The sequence below is a fragment of the Odontesthes bonariensis genome, chromosome 13 (assembly GCF_027942865.1).
Source record: "Odontesthes bonariensis isolate fOdoBon6 chromosome 13, fOdoBon6.hap1, whole genome shotgun sequence".
Taxonomy (NCBI): Eukaryota; Metazoa; Chordata; class Actinopteri; order Atheriniformes; family Atherinopsidae; genus Odontesthes; species Odontesthes bonariensis.
The window spans coordinates 30,875,604-30,891,854 of NC_134518.1; the positions used below are offsets into that span (position 1 = coordinate 30,875,604).

At 38.5% G+C, this 16,251-nt stretch overlaps 2 protein-coding genes across 2 annotated transcripts; both read left to right on the forward strand.

Moving 5' to 3' along the window:
- The first annotated feature begins 3,749 nt into the window (after positions 1-3,749).
- On the forward strand, positions 3,750-5,481 carry LOC142397192 (cathepsin Z-like). The gene is made up of 6 exons (XM_075480535.1): positions 3,750-3,871; positions 4,264-4,427; positions 4,646-4,825; positions 4,894-5,044; positions 5,117-5,279; positions 5,356-5,481. The coding sequence occupies exons 1-6, from the start codon at positions 3,750-3,752 to the stop codon at positions 5,479-5,481; spliced, it is 906 nt and encodes a 301-aa protein (XP_075336650.1).
- A 6,535-nt stretch (positions 5,482-12,016) lies between these two features.
- nanos1 (nanos homolog 1) lies at positions 12,017-14,467 on the forward strand. The gene has a single exon (XM_075481932.1). It carries the CDS (start codon positions 12,166-12,168, stop codon positions 12,829-12,831), a length of 666 nt encoding a protein of 221 aa, XP_075338047.1. The 5' UTR covers positions 12,017-12,165; the 3' UTR covers positions 12,832-14,467.
- Positions 14,468-16,251: the final 1,784 nt, after the last annotated feature.

Here is a 16,251-nt window from a genome sequence, read left to right on the forward strand (position 1 = left end):
TGACGGTCCTTTTCTTAGCATTAAGAGAATTCAAACTTCATCTCTTATCACATCATTCCAAATCATTTCAAGTTAGGAATCTTCCTAAGCAAAAAAATACTATTTGACTGGACCCTTTGTGCTCAAGCTACCAATAACCATCAGGAAAAGAGGCATTACTTGTTTGGTAGTGCCAGTTAATTTTAAGTAAGTGTAGGTTATATTATGTAAAAGACTATAAAAAAATCCATTTAAATCTGACCTAAAACACAAATCTGAACAACACAGAATTGATTCCCATGAAAAACTGCCTGTGGCTACACTTTTAAGTCTCAGGTTATCTAACATTCACCCCCTCATGACAGTATACAGGTGAGTGAAGATTACGTGGGGGTAAAGTATGATCCAGAGGAAATGCCAGAGAAAGGCTGACCTCTAAGTTCTACACAGATCAGTGAACACGGATGTTATCTATTCCCCATGGACACAAAGTCAAACATACCAACGAAACCGCACATCACGCCTGCAACGAGCATGCACATTCACAAAAAAAAAAAAAATCAATCACCTGTCTTGCAAGCACTCTAATGATGTTGTTGACGTTCATGAGAAAGGGGACACACTCATAAAGGCAGCTAACGATGCTAATCATGGAGATATCACCCTGATGCCCCTGTACCAAGTTATCATGTCAGAGAATGAGTCATTGATTAACTTAGACCTAATGAGTTTATGTTATGTGTATCCATGTGAAGCACTTCCCGACTGAAGCCTAAAAAGCCAAGAAGTTAGTAGAAATAAAATAACCATTTCCTCCTGTGTTCTATTTTTGTTAATTTTGTGGAATGATTCTCCGACCAAATTTGCAACACTCATGACTTGCCCTTCCATTTAACACAGTCTAATGTAACTTTATGAAACTGTCAATAAAACATAATTTATTGATTTATGGACTATAGGCAAAGAAAAACAGCCAATCACAGCGTCTCAAAATATGGAACTATTCTTTTAAATAAGCTAACAAATTCACTTTAATTGAATTTCGAAATATAAAAATCCACAAAATAAGGTAAACAATAGTTCAAATGTCATGCAATGGTGGTACATTTGACAAAAATACACACAGTACATGGTAAAAAGAAGACAGTAAAAAAGTGACCATTAAAAAACTGGTAGCTCTGGACATATCGGGTGTGTCTGGCTGCTTGCGGCTGACTTGATGTGTCAACAAGAACTTCCTGCGACATTAGACGGTGGATAGTAAAATGATGTTGGATGCCAATATCTCACAACAGCGATTGATCTCATAAAAAAATCTGGAAAAAAAACTTTGGGTGGTTTAGTTCTAATGTATTTAATTTCACTGCTTTCTTAAAAATGATTCAGGAAGATGAAAAATATGTTTCTGGCACTTTTAAATCTCCATCAGTGAATAGATCGTTTGGGAATGATAATCATGATGTGCTGCTGGTGTAATTTCTGTTGGTCATTTTTGTTTATGATGCATAACCATGCTAACAGAAGTTTCTGTAGTTGAGTTGCATGTCAGAGTAGCTGATTGGGCTTCCCAAAGCCCAAGTAATGTCTAAAGTAAGACCTCAAATCCAGACAAGTTGAAGAGGAGATGTTTGAGATGCAGGGATAGAACACAACAGAGGGAAAAGAGGAGGAGGCTTTAATCAAGTCTTCCCATGATCATCATGGAAAATGTGAGACCACTGGCAAATAAAAAAATGGATGAGTTTGACAGTTTGACATGGGTAACACCTTTTTACCCATCTTTTAGATTGTACAGGTGGATAAAGTTTGCAGACAGCTGTATGACATCTTGACATCATGCCAAGCTACAACCCCCCCATCCATTCATGTTGATCTTTGAAAATTTCAACCACAAATCGCTTTCATTTCTAAGTTTGTCGACTTTTTAAAAAAAATCTGTTTTATGTAGTCATTTCTTTCAATATGATTTCCATTGGGGCTGCACGGTGGTGTGGTGGTCAGCACTGTTGCCTCACAGCAAGAAGGTTTCTGGTTCAAATCCTGGCTGGGGCCTTTCTGAGGAGTTTGCATGTTCTACCCAGGTGTGTGTGGGTTCTCTCCTCTCTCCATCCAAAAACATGCATCTTAGGTTGGTGACTCTAAATTGTGACTGTGGTTATGTATATATGTTATGTGTCTCAAATTATTCCAAGATTATGAGCATACATTACCAAAAAATTTGAGATTTGAACTACAACAATTTTCTTCCATATAGCCATCAGAGGATTAGCAAGGATAATCCAAATTCATAAACTTTGACTCATTAACATTTTTAATGTCCAACAAATTCTTCCAGGAAGTACAAATGTAAAAGTGCCACTGTGGCACAAAGGTTATCTATCAATGGTTATCAATTGATTGGGGTAAGATCGATAGAGTTTTGCAGGACTTTGGCCTTAGCCAGTAATGCAGTGTCTATCAGGCTGCTTGTAATATAGTATGATGGCAATGGTAATTTGGTTTATTTAGTACCGTTAAATACATGTAAACCCAAATGTGCTGAACAAAGACAAAGAATGAGAGAACCACACACATAACAAACTTACACAATAATGAGATGATATTCTTTTGAGGGGCATCTCGCTGATAACAAATCCTGAATAAACCATTTTCTGATCGTTGAAATGGCCCCATTATGAGTTTGAAATACACACAGAGAAAAAGAAATATGGAAAACATACATTTGTATGGGAGAAATTGCTAATTGGAAAAGAGCCAGACTCATTTGCATTTCATGCTTTGGTTTCCAGTTCACTGGCAGTCTCAAATATCATTTACCATCCTCCAGCTGATTGCAAATCTGGGATCTGATTTCCTTTCTGTATCTAAATATTAATAGTCTCCATTACATGAAAATTACTTTCATCTCCGACTCACATGGAGGGATTAGATTTTAATCAACGCATTAAATATGACTTTCTATTCCTGCAGATGGGAGGAGATGTCAGCCAGTCAATTAGCATCATGCTTCGTTTGCAGTCTCACAGTGAAGCCAGATAAAGTCTCTGTTATCATTGAGAGGCTGTTAGAGCATAAACAAAAAGACAAAGAGACATGTGGAAATAAGGCAGCATAATGACAGGCCTCTGTCAACAATCAGTGCATCAATATGACTTTGAGACGGTTCACTTTTAAGTTTTGAAACAAAAATAATCATTTAGAGGATATTTATGTTCTACCGCTCAGACGACCCGCTAACAACATCAGCTTTAATCTCAATCACAACTACAACATCAATATAGTTTAAACTCGTCTAAATGGACTCAATTTGTTGCATTTGTTGATACGGTAGTATCTCTGGTCAACAAATCTTACTCTGAAGTATTTATGCCAATTAAAATAACCAGTTTTCTGTTTCAATTTTCTCAAAATATACATGTAACAACAATGTTTATACTTCCCTGCTCACCTTGACATTTCTCCATACATCCCTCCATTTCCTCTGAGAATGAGATATTATGGCAACATGCGAGCAGGCTAGTTCACTTTTCTCTTGCTAAATGTTTCAGCTCCTACTGGGGGAATACCTGGGAAAATTAGATGAATAATCTCTCTTGTGTATTCAAGGCCTATCTTGGGGTTAGCTGCACATGCCCAGAAAGCCTCTGATCTACTCTCAGGTGTGTTCAATAAAGCTTGATTGGCTTGAAGACACACATGTCAGTTTTGTCTGTTTGACAGACTTTTTATTATTCACTGCCAGTGGGAGTTGTAGAGACCTGTGGTTCAACATGGTTCAGTTAATGTGTTTTATTCTTGTCTTCATTGGACACACTGCCAAAGCAAGGCATCATTTTAGTAATAAGCCAGGCTGTTACCAGCCAATGCCCAGGAAACCCAATTTTGGTGTCAAGTAAGTTTCAATTGTTTTTTTTAATGTATTTATTTAGTTTTTTTGCTTCTTATCTTTCTAGCTCTGCATCTTCTCTGGTATGGAGATGCGATGGGAGGGCCAAATAAATAGGTATCCCAAATTGATGCCATTTATTTGATCTATATATTTAAGTAGGGTCTAATGGCCATAAAGCACAAAATGTTGTGCTTTGAGACTTGTACTCTTAACATTTTACAGACTTCATGGAAGATTCTGGAGACCTCCTTTCCCATGACATTACAATTCATTGGGGGACTTGTTGAAGATCTGTAACTTCTTCCTGTAGTAACCTTGGTGCATGTGGGCTTAAAATAAAATCACAGGGTGTCCCTGTGAACCAATTAACTTTTAAATGAACCATTTTTCTGCAGAACAGCATCTCGTCCTCATGAACTCCTGAACCTTGCTCTGCTGCCAAAGTCCTGGGACTGGAGGAATGTGGATGGCATTAACTATGTTAGTCCAACTCGTAACCAACACATCCCTCAGTACTGTGGCTCCTGCTGGGCACATGGTAGCACCAGTGCAATGGCAGGTGAGTGGGTTTCTCACAACCTGTCACTGAATGACTTGCAGCTTGTGAGAAGATGTTCTTGAAATGCAACACTAGTGTGAGGACTAAAAGTACATCTTAAAACCAAGTGAAACATGTGTAACAAAGTAGTTGATTTTCCTTGTGAAGTCAAATTTCAATGACTTTTCCTAAACACTTTTATTTGAACTTATTGTTTTCTTCCCCATATCTGATTATAGATCGTATTAATGTCAAGCGACGAGCAGTCTGGCCATCTGCTTACCTGTCTGTGCAACATGTAATAGACTGTGCAGAGTCTGGCACCTGTCATGGAGGGGACCACCTAAGAGTGTGGGAGTATGCACACAAACATGGCATCCCTGACGAGACCTGTAACAACTACCAGGCTATTGACCAGAGTAAGGGCTTGACTATTTTTCATGATGTATGACGTTTTATTTATTTTTAATCAAATTATTTTTTTCAGAATGCAACTTATTCAATGCATGTGGGACTTGCATGAACTTTAGCAAGTGCTTTAATGTGCAGAACTACACATTGTGGCATGTGGGTGACTTTGGAGTCCTTTGTGGAAGGGACAATATGATGGCAGAAATCTTTACTGGTGGACCAATCAGGTAACAAGGAATTATCTCCATCTTCAAATGGCAACCTGCTGAAAAGGCTAAATTGTATTTGTCTGTCCTCAGCTGTGCAATCATGGCTACAGAAAAACTTGATGAGTACACAGGAGGTTTATACTCGGAGTATGTTGAGACTCCCGCCATAAACCATGTTGTGTCAGTAGCAGGCTGGGGAATGGAAAATGGTACTGAATACTGGATTGTGCGCAACTCCTGGGGAGAGCCATGGGTGAGTATTTGCATGGAGCTTCACATCAGAGGATCTGTATAATTTTTAAACTTTTTTTTTTTTTCTCCCACCCCAGGGTGAGAAGGGCTGGCTCAGGATTGTAACAAGTGCCTACAAAGGAGGAAATGGAAACTTCTACAATCTTGCTTTGGAGAAAGAATGCGCGTATGGAGATGTGATTGTACCTTTAACTTATGTATAGAGGTAACTTAACATTAACTGGTAATGTTATTTTTTTTTTTTTAAAAACACTCAAACTGTTGCACACGGAGCTCAAATTCTCAAAGCCTGGTTCCTTTAATATTGGCTGGATTCACTGAAGCCACTGAAATAAAACTTTATGGAAAATTTAACTGGATTGTGAACTTAGAGGTGTGTTTTTTTTTTTTTTTTTTTTTTTTTTTTTTTTTTTTTTTTTTTTCTCCCCCCAATAGTTGTGGTATAAATTGTTTATACAGAATGTTAATTAACCTTTTTATATTAAAGAATACTTCATTTATACCTTTTCAAAGAGGACCAAATATTAGTCAAAATCAAAGGTTGTCTCATCTTGACCCTCTTAACCCTTTAACTTCCACACTGAGAAGGCAAATGACTCGGTTTTACTTTTTACCTAATGAAGCAGGATGATGGGATTTCTGGACTTGTAGAATGCTTCTGGTCACATGCTAATATGCATCTGTCATAGCTCTCTGCTCACTATGAAACCATTTACTTTAATCAAACAAGATTACTGACACTGGGGTCAGTGCAATAAACTCTTTCAACCTGAATATTAACCTAATGGACAGACTGGCTTAAAGTATAATTAACGAATGTGGGTGTTCTGAAATCTTCAGGGTGGTGCTATCCTTCCTGTCATTTCAGGAACGGTCTGGATCATTTCTACATTTCCAACATAAATTATGAATTTAAGACGACCTTGACTAAACTGGGATAAGATTCCTTTCTTGGTGCATCCCAGACCATATGGCCCACAGACTAGTTTTATCACATGTGCACACAGACTGGCACTTGTGTTTATGCACTTAAAGTAGTGAACCTCACTTCAGATCTCTGGGGATAAATGTTTCACTGACTCAGATGTCTCTGGAATGGCACAAGGTCAAGTTGCAGAGTGAAAGTCACTGTATCAAAGCCATCCCATATTGGATAAACAGTTGATTGGCTCGGCACAGCCTGCTTTAAACGCGCTTGTAGAGGGAGGCCAAAACAAATGAAACAGAAGCTCTGTCTGGTTCCCAGGCTATGAACAATCCAAAATTGTGAGCTTTGCTGTTTAGTTTTATGAACTAAAGATCAGGTCACTGGATAATATTAACCCAGTCTTTTTTTTTTTTTTTTCTCGTGCTTGAAAAATACTTCAACTGAAATGCTTTAATTTAAATTCTGTCATGCTTCTGAAGAAACATTCTGTTTAATTACCAGTTATCTGCAGTGGCAAATGCGACACGAGTATCTGAATTTATCTTCCACTATATGGAGCCAATTTTCTTACCGTTCAGTTGGGGAACAAAAGAAAACTAAGCATTTAAATATTTGGTTCGGGGGATGCAGCAACAATAAAAATGCAAAAGGAAAAACACAAGCTGTTGTGCTTTTTCTGCTGATATGGAAATGCTTTCCATTAACTGCAGTTTCCATTCAGCATCTCTGGGGAGAACAAAGGATAATCAAACCTTATGCAGTGCTGCTGACTTCAAGCCTCTGAACCAAGGAAAACCTTAAGCTTATAAAGCCCAGGCATGTCCAAGTGGAGGCCCACTGTGAAAACAAATATTGAGCATAATTTTCTTGTCCAATATTATGCGATCAGCCCCCCCCCTCCTCCAGATATCTTTCATGTGAAATTAAATTTGCGGTTTGATTAAATTTCCAGAATGCTTTCTCATTTGCATAATCACAAGCAGCGTTCTAATGGCCATAAATGAAAACACATGGTAATCTCTGGTTCTAATGCAAAAATATTTATTTTTTCTTGGTTTGACCAATAGGTATGAAAAATGCAGGTTGCAAATGCATAAGCCATTTCCAAAGCAAGCGATTCAGCATTCATCTTCATTACAGCGATCAATATGGCAAAATTGATTTTTCAGCAATTCCTGCAAACCCATTATGTATTGTTTCAGTGATCACTATCTCACTCTGTAAACATAAAGATGGAGGGTGTGGCTGGTACATGAAAAGAGTATTACTGAGCTCTTTAGGTGGTGCAGAAGCCTGGAATATAGGCTTTAATAGAGTTGGAGGGAAAACCCACTACGAAAGTATATTTGAGCAAGGCACTGTTATTTATTCACACCTATGGCAGCATTGCAGGACTACACAAAGAAGCTTCCCTGTGTGCTTTGTGAAATCCCCCATGCCTTCACTCTTCAAGGCCCCTGCTGAAACTTGCCTCACAAAAAGTAAAAGACATCAGAGCATATCCAGACAGCCACATTTCACTGTGCTCCCTGTTTTAGCTTGTGAAGTTACAGGCATCCAATCTGATGTTAATGATTGAAAACATGCTCAAGTGAAGCTTTTAAAATACCACTGGCTGAAGAACAGATGCAATAATGTTAGAAAAAGAGGATTTCTTGTCTTCATGCATTCCACAATGTTCTTAATCATTCTTAAATCAAATTATTTAAAATAAATTGAGAAGTATTTTCATCCCAAATGTGAGAAATCTTTTGTACTGTTTGCAAGAAGACAAAAGCCTATTTTATAGTGAATGATGATGATGATGATGACCATAATTCACAAAGCATCAGTCGGAGATTAGCTCAACAAGATGGTATTGGATATTATCCTCCTAAACTCAGCAAAATGCTTGATTGATCTCATTTGCTTTGCAGGTTACATCCAAAGAATTCTGCTTATATTACTAATGAGCCCATGATGGAAATATAATCTGATTATTGGAAATGGTGTCATCCTCAGACATTCATCACTTTTCCTGTTGGTCTGTTTTTTCGCTCTCTGTCAAGCAAAAAACACTTACACAACAATCACTTCGCCAGTGTGATTCCTAAATCGATTTATAGCCACAGCCATCCTGCTGTTACACATCATTCCACTGCTGATCTCACTTCCTTGTCCAACATACTCGTGCAACCTCAAGGCAACAACAGAATTAGCTTTGTTTAATGGATGAGTATTAATCCCTCTTAGTCCAAACAAAATTAGGGAATAATGTGACCATGAATATTTCAGTTACACTGCAGCAACACAAGAATCTGCTCACAAGATCTTCCCTGGGTTACAGAAAAGGAACTGGCGATTAAATCCATTATTAATGCTTCATAATAAAATTCATATTTTGCACCAGTGGAGTGGGAGCTCTGCAGTGAAAATCCAATGAGCAGTCAATACTATTTCTGCACAACTTGCTGAACACATAGAGCAGAGAGCTTCTAAAACATTGCAGCTCAGTGAACCGAGCTCTTGCTCTGCTTTTATCTTTGTCTCATAAGATAGTGCATTCTTATTATATCCCTTAAAAATAGCTGTGATCCTTCCAAGTCAATGAGTTCTTGCAGCCTCCCCCTGGAAGTTTTAATTAGAACACCAGTCACTCGTGTTATCGTTGTTTCAAGAGGGCAGCTTCCACATACCTCAGCTGCCCACTTCATCACAGGATCAGAGGCCCACAGTGAGAGGACTGTTCAGGGTAGCTGTTTCATGTTTCCTCTGGATTCTACCTCAAGATTCAAAAAATGAATCACTTCTGTTACTTATGATAAGAAAAGGTTTTGCAATTTAATTTAAAGATACATTAGAGACAAAAAGCACATACTGCCAGTACCAGATTACACATTCCCACTACATAAAAGAATAGACTGAATTATCGGTGCGGATGTTTAAGATCAACTGATTTAATACTGAACCCTTTAATGTCCGCACTGAGAAAAAAGCGATAGAAAATGTTTTATTGCCTTTTTTATATTTCTTTGAGGCAACAAAAAGAAGGATATTTACATTACATTCCCAAACCAAGCGGGCTTTTCCATACTGTGAAACAGGACATTGAAGGGTATAGAAGAACAACACAAATATCATAATTTAAAACTTTTGGTTGGTGAATTTGTTTCATAAACCAATAATGAAGAACAACTTTTAAATCAATCAAATGCCAATTTTAAGGAGGGATTGTGAGTATTTTCATTAAGTTTTAAACATTTCATGTGTTTCAGGTAGTGAGATACACATCAAGTTATTATGGAGATCACCAGCAGAATTTGGCAATAGGTTTTCACCTCCTTTCCAGGTGTATTAGGTCCGTAATTCAATATATATATGATTACTATGTGGACTTTGCCCCTTATTGCTCAAATATACAGATGGAACAACTGTGACAAACAACACTAGTAACACAAAGGTGGAGGCAAGTTAAAAGAGTTTGGGCTGGATGATAGTCTTTTCTGTGAGATGTTGTAAAAGACAATGTTATGCATGTACTCCATGTTACACAGCTGCCCATTATTTCAGTCCCAATGTTGGCTATGAATAGCTATGAGGCTGTCAATTGAATGTGAACAGAATGCTGTGTTCAGTTTGACTGCAAAACAAGTAGTTTGTTTGCCTGTTCACTCCTTCATTGATCAAACTTCTTGTCACTCTGTGCAGTCTCTCTCCAAAATCCACTGCAAAACTTAAAATTTTTCAACGTACCAATTCCTTGAAGACAGAAAAAAAGGAAAACAGAGTTCTGAACATCTGTCACAGTTTTTAGGGAAATGAATGGATTTATAATTGCCTGACATACAATCACACAGCATGTGGCAACAACAGTAACCAATCTATCACTTCTAATTTCTTGACTAATTGTTCAAGAAACTAAATACCATTTTGTAACACATGACTAAAAAAACATGTAACAGGTGCAATATCTATACCTTTTTAAAAATAATAGTGCTTTTTGTCAGATTTATCTTTGTTTATTGATAGTTTTGTCTCTTTTTTTGGCAAAATAATTATTCAAACAGTACTTCTATAGGAAAAATACTATACTGTGACTGTAAGCTAAATAATATAAAAAGAAAAACCTGCCATAAATACAATTGGAACTAAATCATTACCGTTTGTGTTCTACTAACACAACACAGTATTTAATTTTTTTTAACATATGTTCATGGAAAACACCAGTATATCACAACATTCTTAGATGCAAAGTCATTGCATGTTCCCATAAAAAACAGATTTGCTTTTGTGACTGTTTAGGTGTTGCTTTTAAGAGCAAACTAACATATAATACTGACTTTAAAAGGTTGGCACACACGATATATAATAAACACTGTTGAACTTTGTACCGGCAATTCTGGACGAACCCAATGCATAAGGGTGCTATTCTTCAAATTGTATTGCTTCAGTTATAATGTTTACAGTGCTGTTTCACAAAACAAATTTCCTTTCACGACCACTATAAAATGTAATCGCAGATACGGATAAAACACCACTGTGAGGCTAAATGAGACTAGATATAGGTGAAAACTTTAATACTGGTGAAGTGACAAGAAATGGCCTCACATATACAGTATTGTATTGAATGTTATGCAGGCTAGTCAGATTTGTTGAGCACATTCGTTTCAAATCCAAAAACACTGAAGCAACTAGGTTTAGTTAAAGTCTTTGTTTGCTCTTACAGAATGGCCATACCTCCCACAGAGGAACCACAATACATGAATAACATCTGGTTGTACTGGGACATAATTGGTGACTTTCATCTTCCAGTCAGTGGCCTTCACTGTTTTTTTCCCTCCTGTCTTTCTTTTGGCGCTGTCATTTGCTCAGAAGTGGAGAGGGGTCCGTTGGTTCATATGAACTGACCTGTAACTGCGTGATGCTGCCCCCTGTTGAAGACTAATCTGCACGTTGTGTTTACCTACGAGCTTTGTGGGCTGGTGTGTTTTTGTGGATTCTATGCCATGACGAAAAGCATGCGACAATAAATGATTCATGTTCGTGTTGCAGCATTTTGTTAATTATTGCAGCATTTGTAGTCTTGCAAACAAAAGATTCGGTCTGAAAAGGTTGTTTATGTTTCTGGAGAAGCTATTTTCCAATGTCACACGTAACATGATGTCCTCAGACTGTGAAATTGAGGGAAATTTGCTGATATACTCAGTTTATTCAGTAGTAGTAGTCAAGAAAAGTATTTGACTTAAATCTTCCAGTAACTGCAAACTGCACGAAAAAACGTGCAGGCTAGGCCCTTCTGATTTTGTTTTATTATAATAGGACATATAAACACACATTATTTCTCTTTTTCCTCAAAAAACACGGCCTCTGTTGGGAACAAAGGTCTTTGCTCTTGGCACACATGGAGTTAATGTGTGTGTGTGCGTGTGTTTTGTAAATGTCCCAGCTGCCGTTTACGGTAAACGCGCCTACAGATTAAGGTTATTGATTAAAAACATGCGTACCTGTAATTATTTCAAACATTTGGGGGGAAAAAAGAGGCGAGCTGTAAAGGACTATTACTCGCGCTCAACCACAGAGAGAATCTGCTAGCGAAATCATTTCTCTCCGCTTCTGACAAATCATTAACTATTAAAAACCTTTTTTCTATGAAAGTGCCCGAATCTCTAAACGTCAGAACAATGACTGGTGTCGCCAAAGCGCCTCCCCGGAGGAAAACAAATCTGTCTAAATGTGGCTTTGAAGAAAAGGAGCTCGCTTTCACCCTGATCAGAAACTTGGGTTTGAAGGGGGAGTGCCCCGCCCTCCAGGTCCTTATAACCAGAAAGCCTGTTTGCAGGACGCTCAAACAAAACAGGAACACTGGAGACCACATCGCTGTACATGAAGTATTTCTGGAGGCGAACTCTGGCTTCTAAGACCTTAAGGATTACACTGACTGTTTCGCCTTTTGACGGCAAGCAAACGATCAGCAGTGGCCATGGATTTTCTCAATCACAACTATTTGAATGCGCGCAGCCCATATGACTATACTTTTAATTTCTGGAACGACTATCTCGGGCTGACGACATTGGTTACGAAGAATAACAAGATCAGCATGCCTCAAAATCCCAACTCCATCACCGAGTCTCTAAAAGCGACGCTGGGCTTGGACGATTCCCCGGCGTGTCCGTGCGTTGGAGAGAGCGGGCACCTGGACTGCTGCTGCCCATCCGGGAGCCCCCCGCCGCCCTCCATCCTGGACTTGAAAGAGCGATTCTCGATCCTGAGCCCCTTCCAAAACCAGCTCGGCGTCCAGCTGCCGGAGCGGGAGGTGGGTTTCGGTGGGAGCTTCGCCGGGTTCGATCTGTTCGGCATGGAGAGGAAGATGCGCAAACCTGCTTCCAGGAGCAAACAGGAGCCCAAAATCTGCGTCTTCTGCCGAAATAACGGAGCGCCAGAAGAGGTGTTCGGTTCCCACGTCCTGAAGACTCCGGACGGCAGGGTTGTGTGCCCGATTCTGAGGGCTTATACCTGCCCCCTTTGCAGTGCCAACGGGGACAATGCCCATACGATAAAATACTGTCCACTGTCAAAAGACCAGCCATCCCAGCGACCATTAAAGGGGGGGAGGGCTGTGGGCGGTAAGAGGATGAAAATATTTTAAACAGACTGTAAAGTCAATTCAATTGCACTGAACAATTTCCAGATGACTGTTTTGATTTCGGCTCTAGCCTTTATCCCAGTTTCATAAACATATTGATTTTACTTTTTTTTTTCTCTCGAAGATCTCTTATATTTTTATAGTTCTTTTATCCACATAGAATAATTTTATGCTTTATACATTGGATTTATTTTTCTTTCTAGTTTATAGTCTTTTGAGCGTGTGCATATCAATACACATATGTATCAGTAATCACAAAGTGTGAATAAATGTAAAGGAAAAAAGTATTTTGGTCATATGGGGAAACACATTGACATTTTGGCAAATGGGGTGAATGTCACAGCCTATTTCTACCAAGTATTTTTGTATGGTGAGCTAAGCTCGCTACAATTTTCTTTCACGTCTTAGAAAACCAAAGTTATGTTTGCCATTAAAGAAGCTCAAGAATGTGTCATTAATGAATATTTGTGTGCTTCTGACTTGGGGAGGAAATCTTTGATCCCTTCTGCCTGCTTAAAAACTCCACAACACATTTTCCAACTAGCTCCAAAAGTTGACATTCAATCTGAGAGGCAGGAACAAAAAAAAAAAAAAAAAAAAAAGAAAGACAATGTGGCCTCTGTTTAGGGCTCATATTCTCCAGGGAATATTATAATCAATTGTTGCCATGCCAAACCTTTGTTCCAATTATATGTGATGAGAAGTTTTCTGACCCCACAAATGGACAGAAATTAGAGAAACTATTCAGCATTTTTATGTTTACATTCCCAAATGAGGGTGACACACTGGATTTCTTTTCTCTGTCAGGTCGTTCTGTTGATGTTTTGTTTTTTTGTTGTTTGTTTTGGTTCGCCCTGACAATATGCTCACCAGAGAGTCTCACGGGCAAGTCTGCTCTGCATTATGAAGTAGAGTGAGTCCCATCCCTTTCACCCTGTGGGGGTGAAAAATAGCAAATGAATGTTAGTGAACAACACCGTGTTATCCCATTATTTCTTTTCTGAAGAATCCCAAAAAGATGCAAAAATGTTGTGAATGTATGATTGAAAGTGTCACTTGCAGGACTGCACATTTCTGACAGTTTTGTTTACCAAAGGAATACATTTGCATTGAAGAAAGACAAAAGATTTGCTGTATTGTAAATAAAGCAATGTTTATTCAGTATTTTAACATTACAAGTGACTTCAGAGGGCGCTACCTCAACAGGATTTTGTACTTACATGTAAAATGTCAACAGCAGTTTATTGAAATAGTGCTGCCATTTATAATAAGGGTTTTGATAGTATTTTTGATCTTTGTATAACATAATTGTATTTTCATTTTGCTGCATTTAACATAATGGAAGCAAGTTTCCATGAAGCTATAAGCATTGCTCACCAAAAGGTGATTGTGTGTAAATAGTGATTATACCCATACTTTTTAAAGTTTAGTTGTCTAATGTTTCATTGAGAGTGTGTAAGAGAGTGGATATTGAAAAAGGCTGACAACATTTGCCACTTTTAACAGAGGATTTTGATTAAATGAATAAGAGAAAAACAAACACTGTTGAACTTTGTTATTTATATTTTACCATATTTTACTGTATGCTGCTGTGCAGAATAACATGAATTCACTAGAGAAATAAAAAACGTATCAAGTATTCAGGGCTTTGTGGTTGTGTTCTGTGGGTGGTTTACTCCATATTTCACTACAATAGTATATAAAGATTCCTTGCACCATATACTGTAAGTTGTGTCGAGGCTCTGATTTCTGTTTTATCAACTGGTTTTGGGATTTGAAAACTGACCGATTAAACCAAGCATGAGAGCTGACTAAAAACAAAGGGGCTGCTTTGTGAGCCAGAACTGCCCTGTTAATGACTCCCTCACTAACACAGAGACTCTGTGAGGACCATGTTAAGTCCTGTGTATGCTACGCTCAATAGAGAAAAAAACTTTCTTTTAACCTTTGATCAAAGTCAAACTGATCTGTTTCTTTGAATATCTTCAAGATTTCTCTCCAAAAGACAAGCACAGTGCCACAGTTGTTCGCTGTTGTTTATGGAGGTCAACCCACACAGGAATGTCTTGGCTTATGCTTCGCCATTCAAACAGATCATGTTTGCACTGAAGTGGATTGAATAGCTGGCCCTCCCGGCCTTCTCCGCCTGCCATCTGTGGAATGGCTGCTGCAGACATATTATGGCAGCTCAAAAACAGGCAGGAAGCTTTGCTGCCATCCCTAGTTTTCTGGAAAAAGGTTAGTGCTGTGCACAGTTGTGCAGCTGAGAGTGCATGTAACTTACTGCAGCAGTTTGGTTTGTCACAAATCTCCTATAAATGAGGGAAATAATGAAAGGAGAACATGTAAATAGTTCTTGAATGGCCTTTCTGCCTGTTGTCTGTCTCACAAGCAAAACTCAATAACTGCTGATTCTAAGCAAACAGTTCAAAACTACATCAATATAACTGTGCATACATTATTCCAAAACATTAGACTGATTTCGTCCACAGCTTTGCAGCTCCCCACACTCCCCCTTCTCCCTTCCTCACCCTCCCTCTTCTGTCTTCATGTATCTCTCCAGCTGAGCCTGGCATTAAAAATGGATGACTACTAAGTGCAACAGGGATTTATCTCTGTGAGAACAATGGTGAAAAAGCCTGGCGGACAAGCATTTCACAGTCAGCTAACAGGTCATATTCCCACTACACTTCAGCTTCCATTAGCTGCACTGCAGACTGGGCCTATATAATCTAGTTAGTCGCACCATTTATGAGATGTGTATCTTTCACGATAGTATAATATGTCTTAGCTGGCTGTTTTTATGCAAAATGTCATTCGTGTGCACAAACATCTCCCTGCACTTTCATGAGCAGAGCAACGTTAGAGCTGTTTTCTGGTGACAAGATGTGAAGTTCTTCCACTGACTTTACTGACTGACATTTTCATGAAAATTTTTTAATTAAAGGGCAGAGTTATCAGTCAAGTGTTGAGTCGGGGTGTCTATTGTTAAAAATGAGGTAATTGGTTCTCTTCTGGCAGGTGATCAAGGTTTGGCTAATGCTCAGCAACTGTAGTTAGTCATTGCTGTTAATTTGATTTATTGGATTCATTAACTCACAGCGCTCCTCATCACGTTGGCTACATAAAATGTTTCCGGTTTAAAGTACTACACTGTATGCTAGATCAGTGCTTCACAATGTTTTTGTCCTATGGTATCGTATCAGTCCTCTATGATGACCTCAGATGCATCTTCATTGTGCCTTTGTGATGGATGTAACAGCTGAATGGAACTGCTTAATTGAGTTTAATTTCAGTGACAATACACTGAGGTCAAGCTATGACTGCGCAAGTAGAGATGAAGTCTGTTTTGTCTTTTCACTTTTGCCTTTTTTACCCGCTTCATCAAATCATCGTTTTTGTTTTTTCAGCTCACAATCTGCA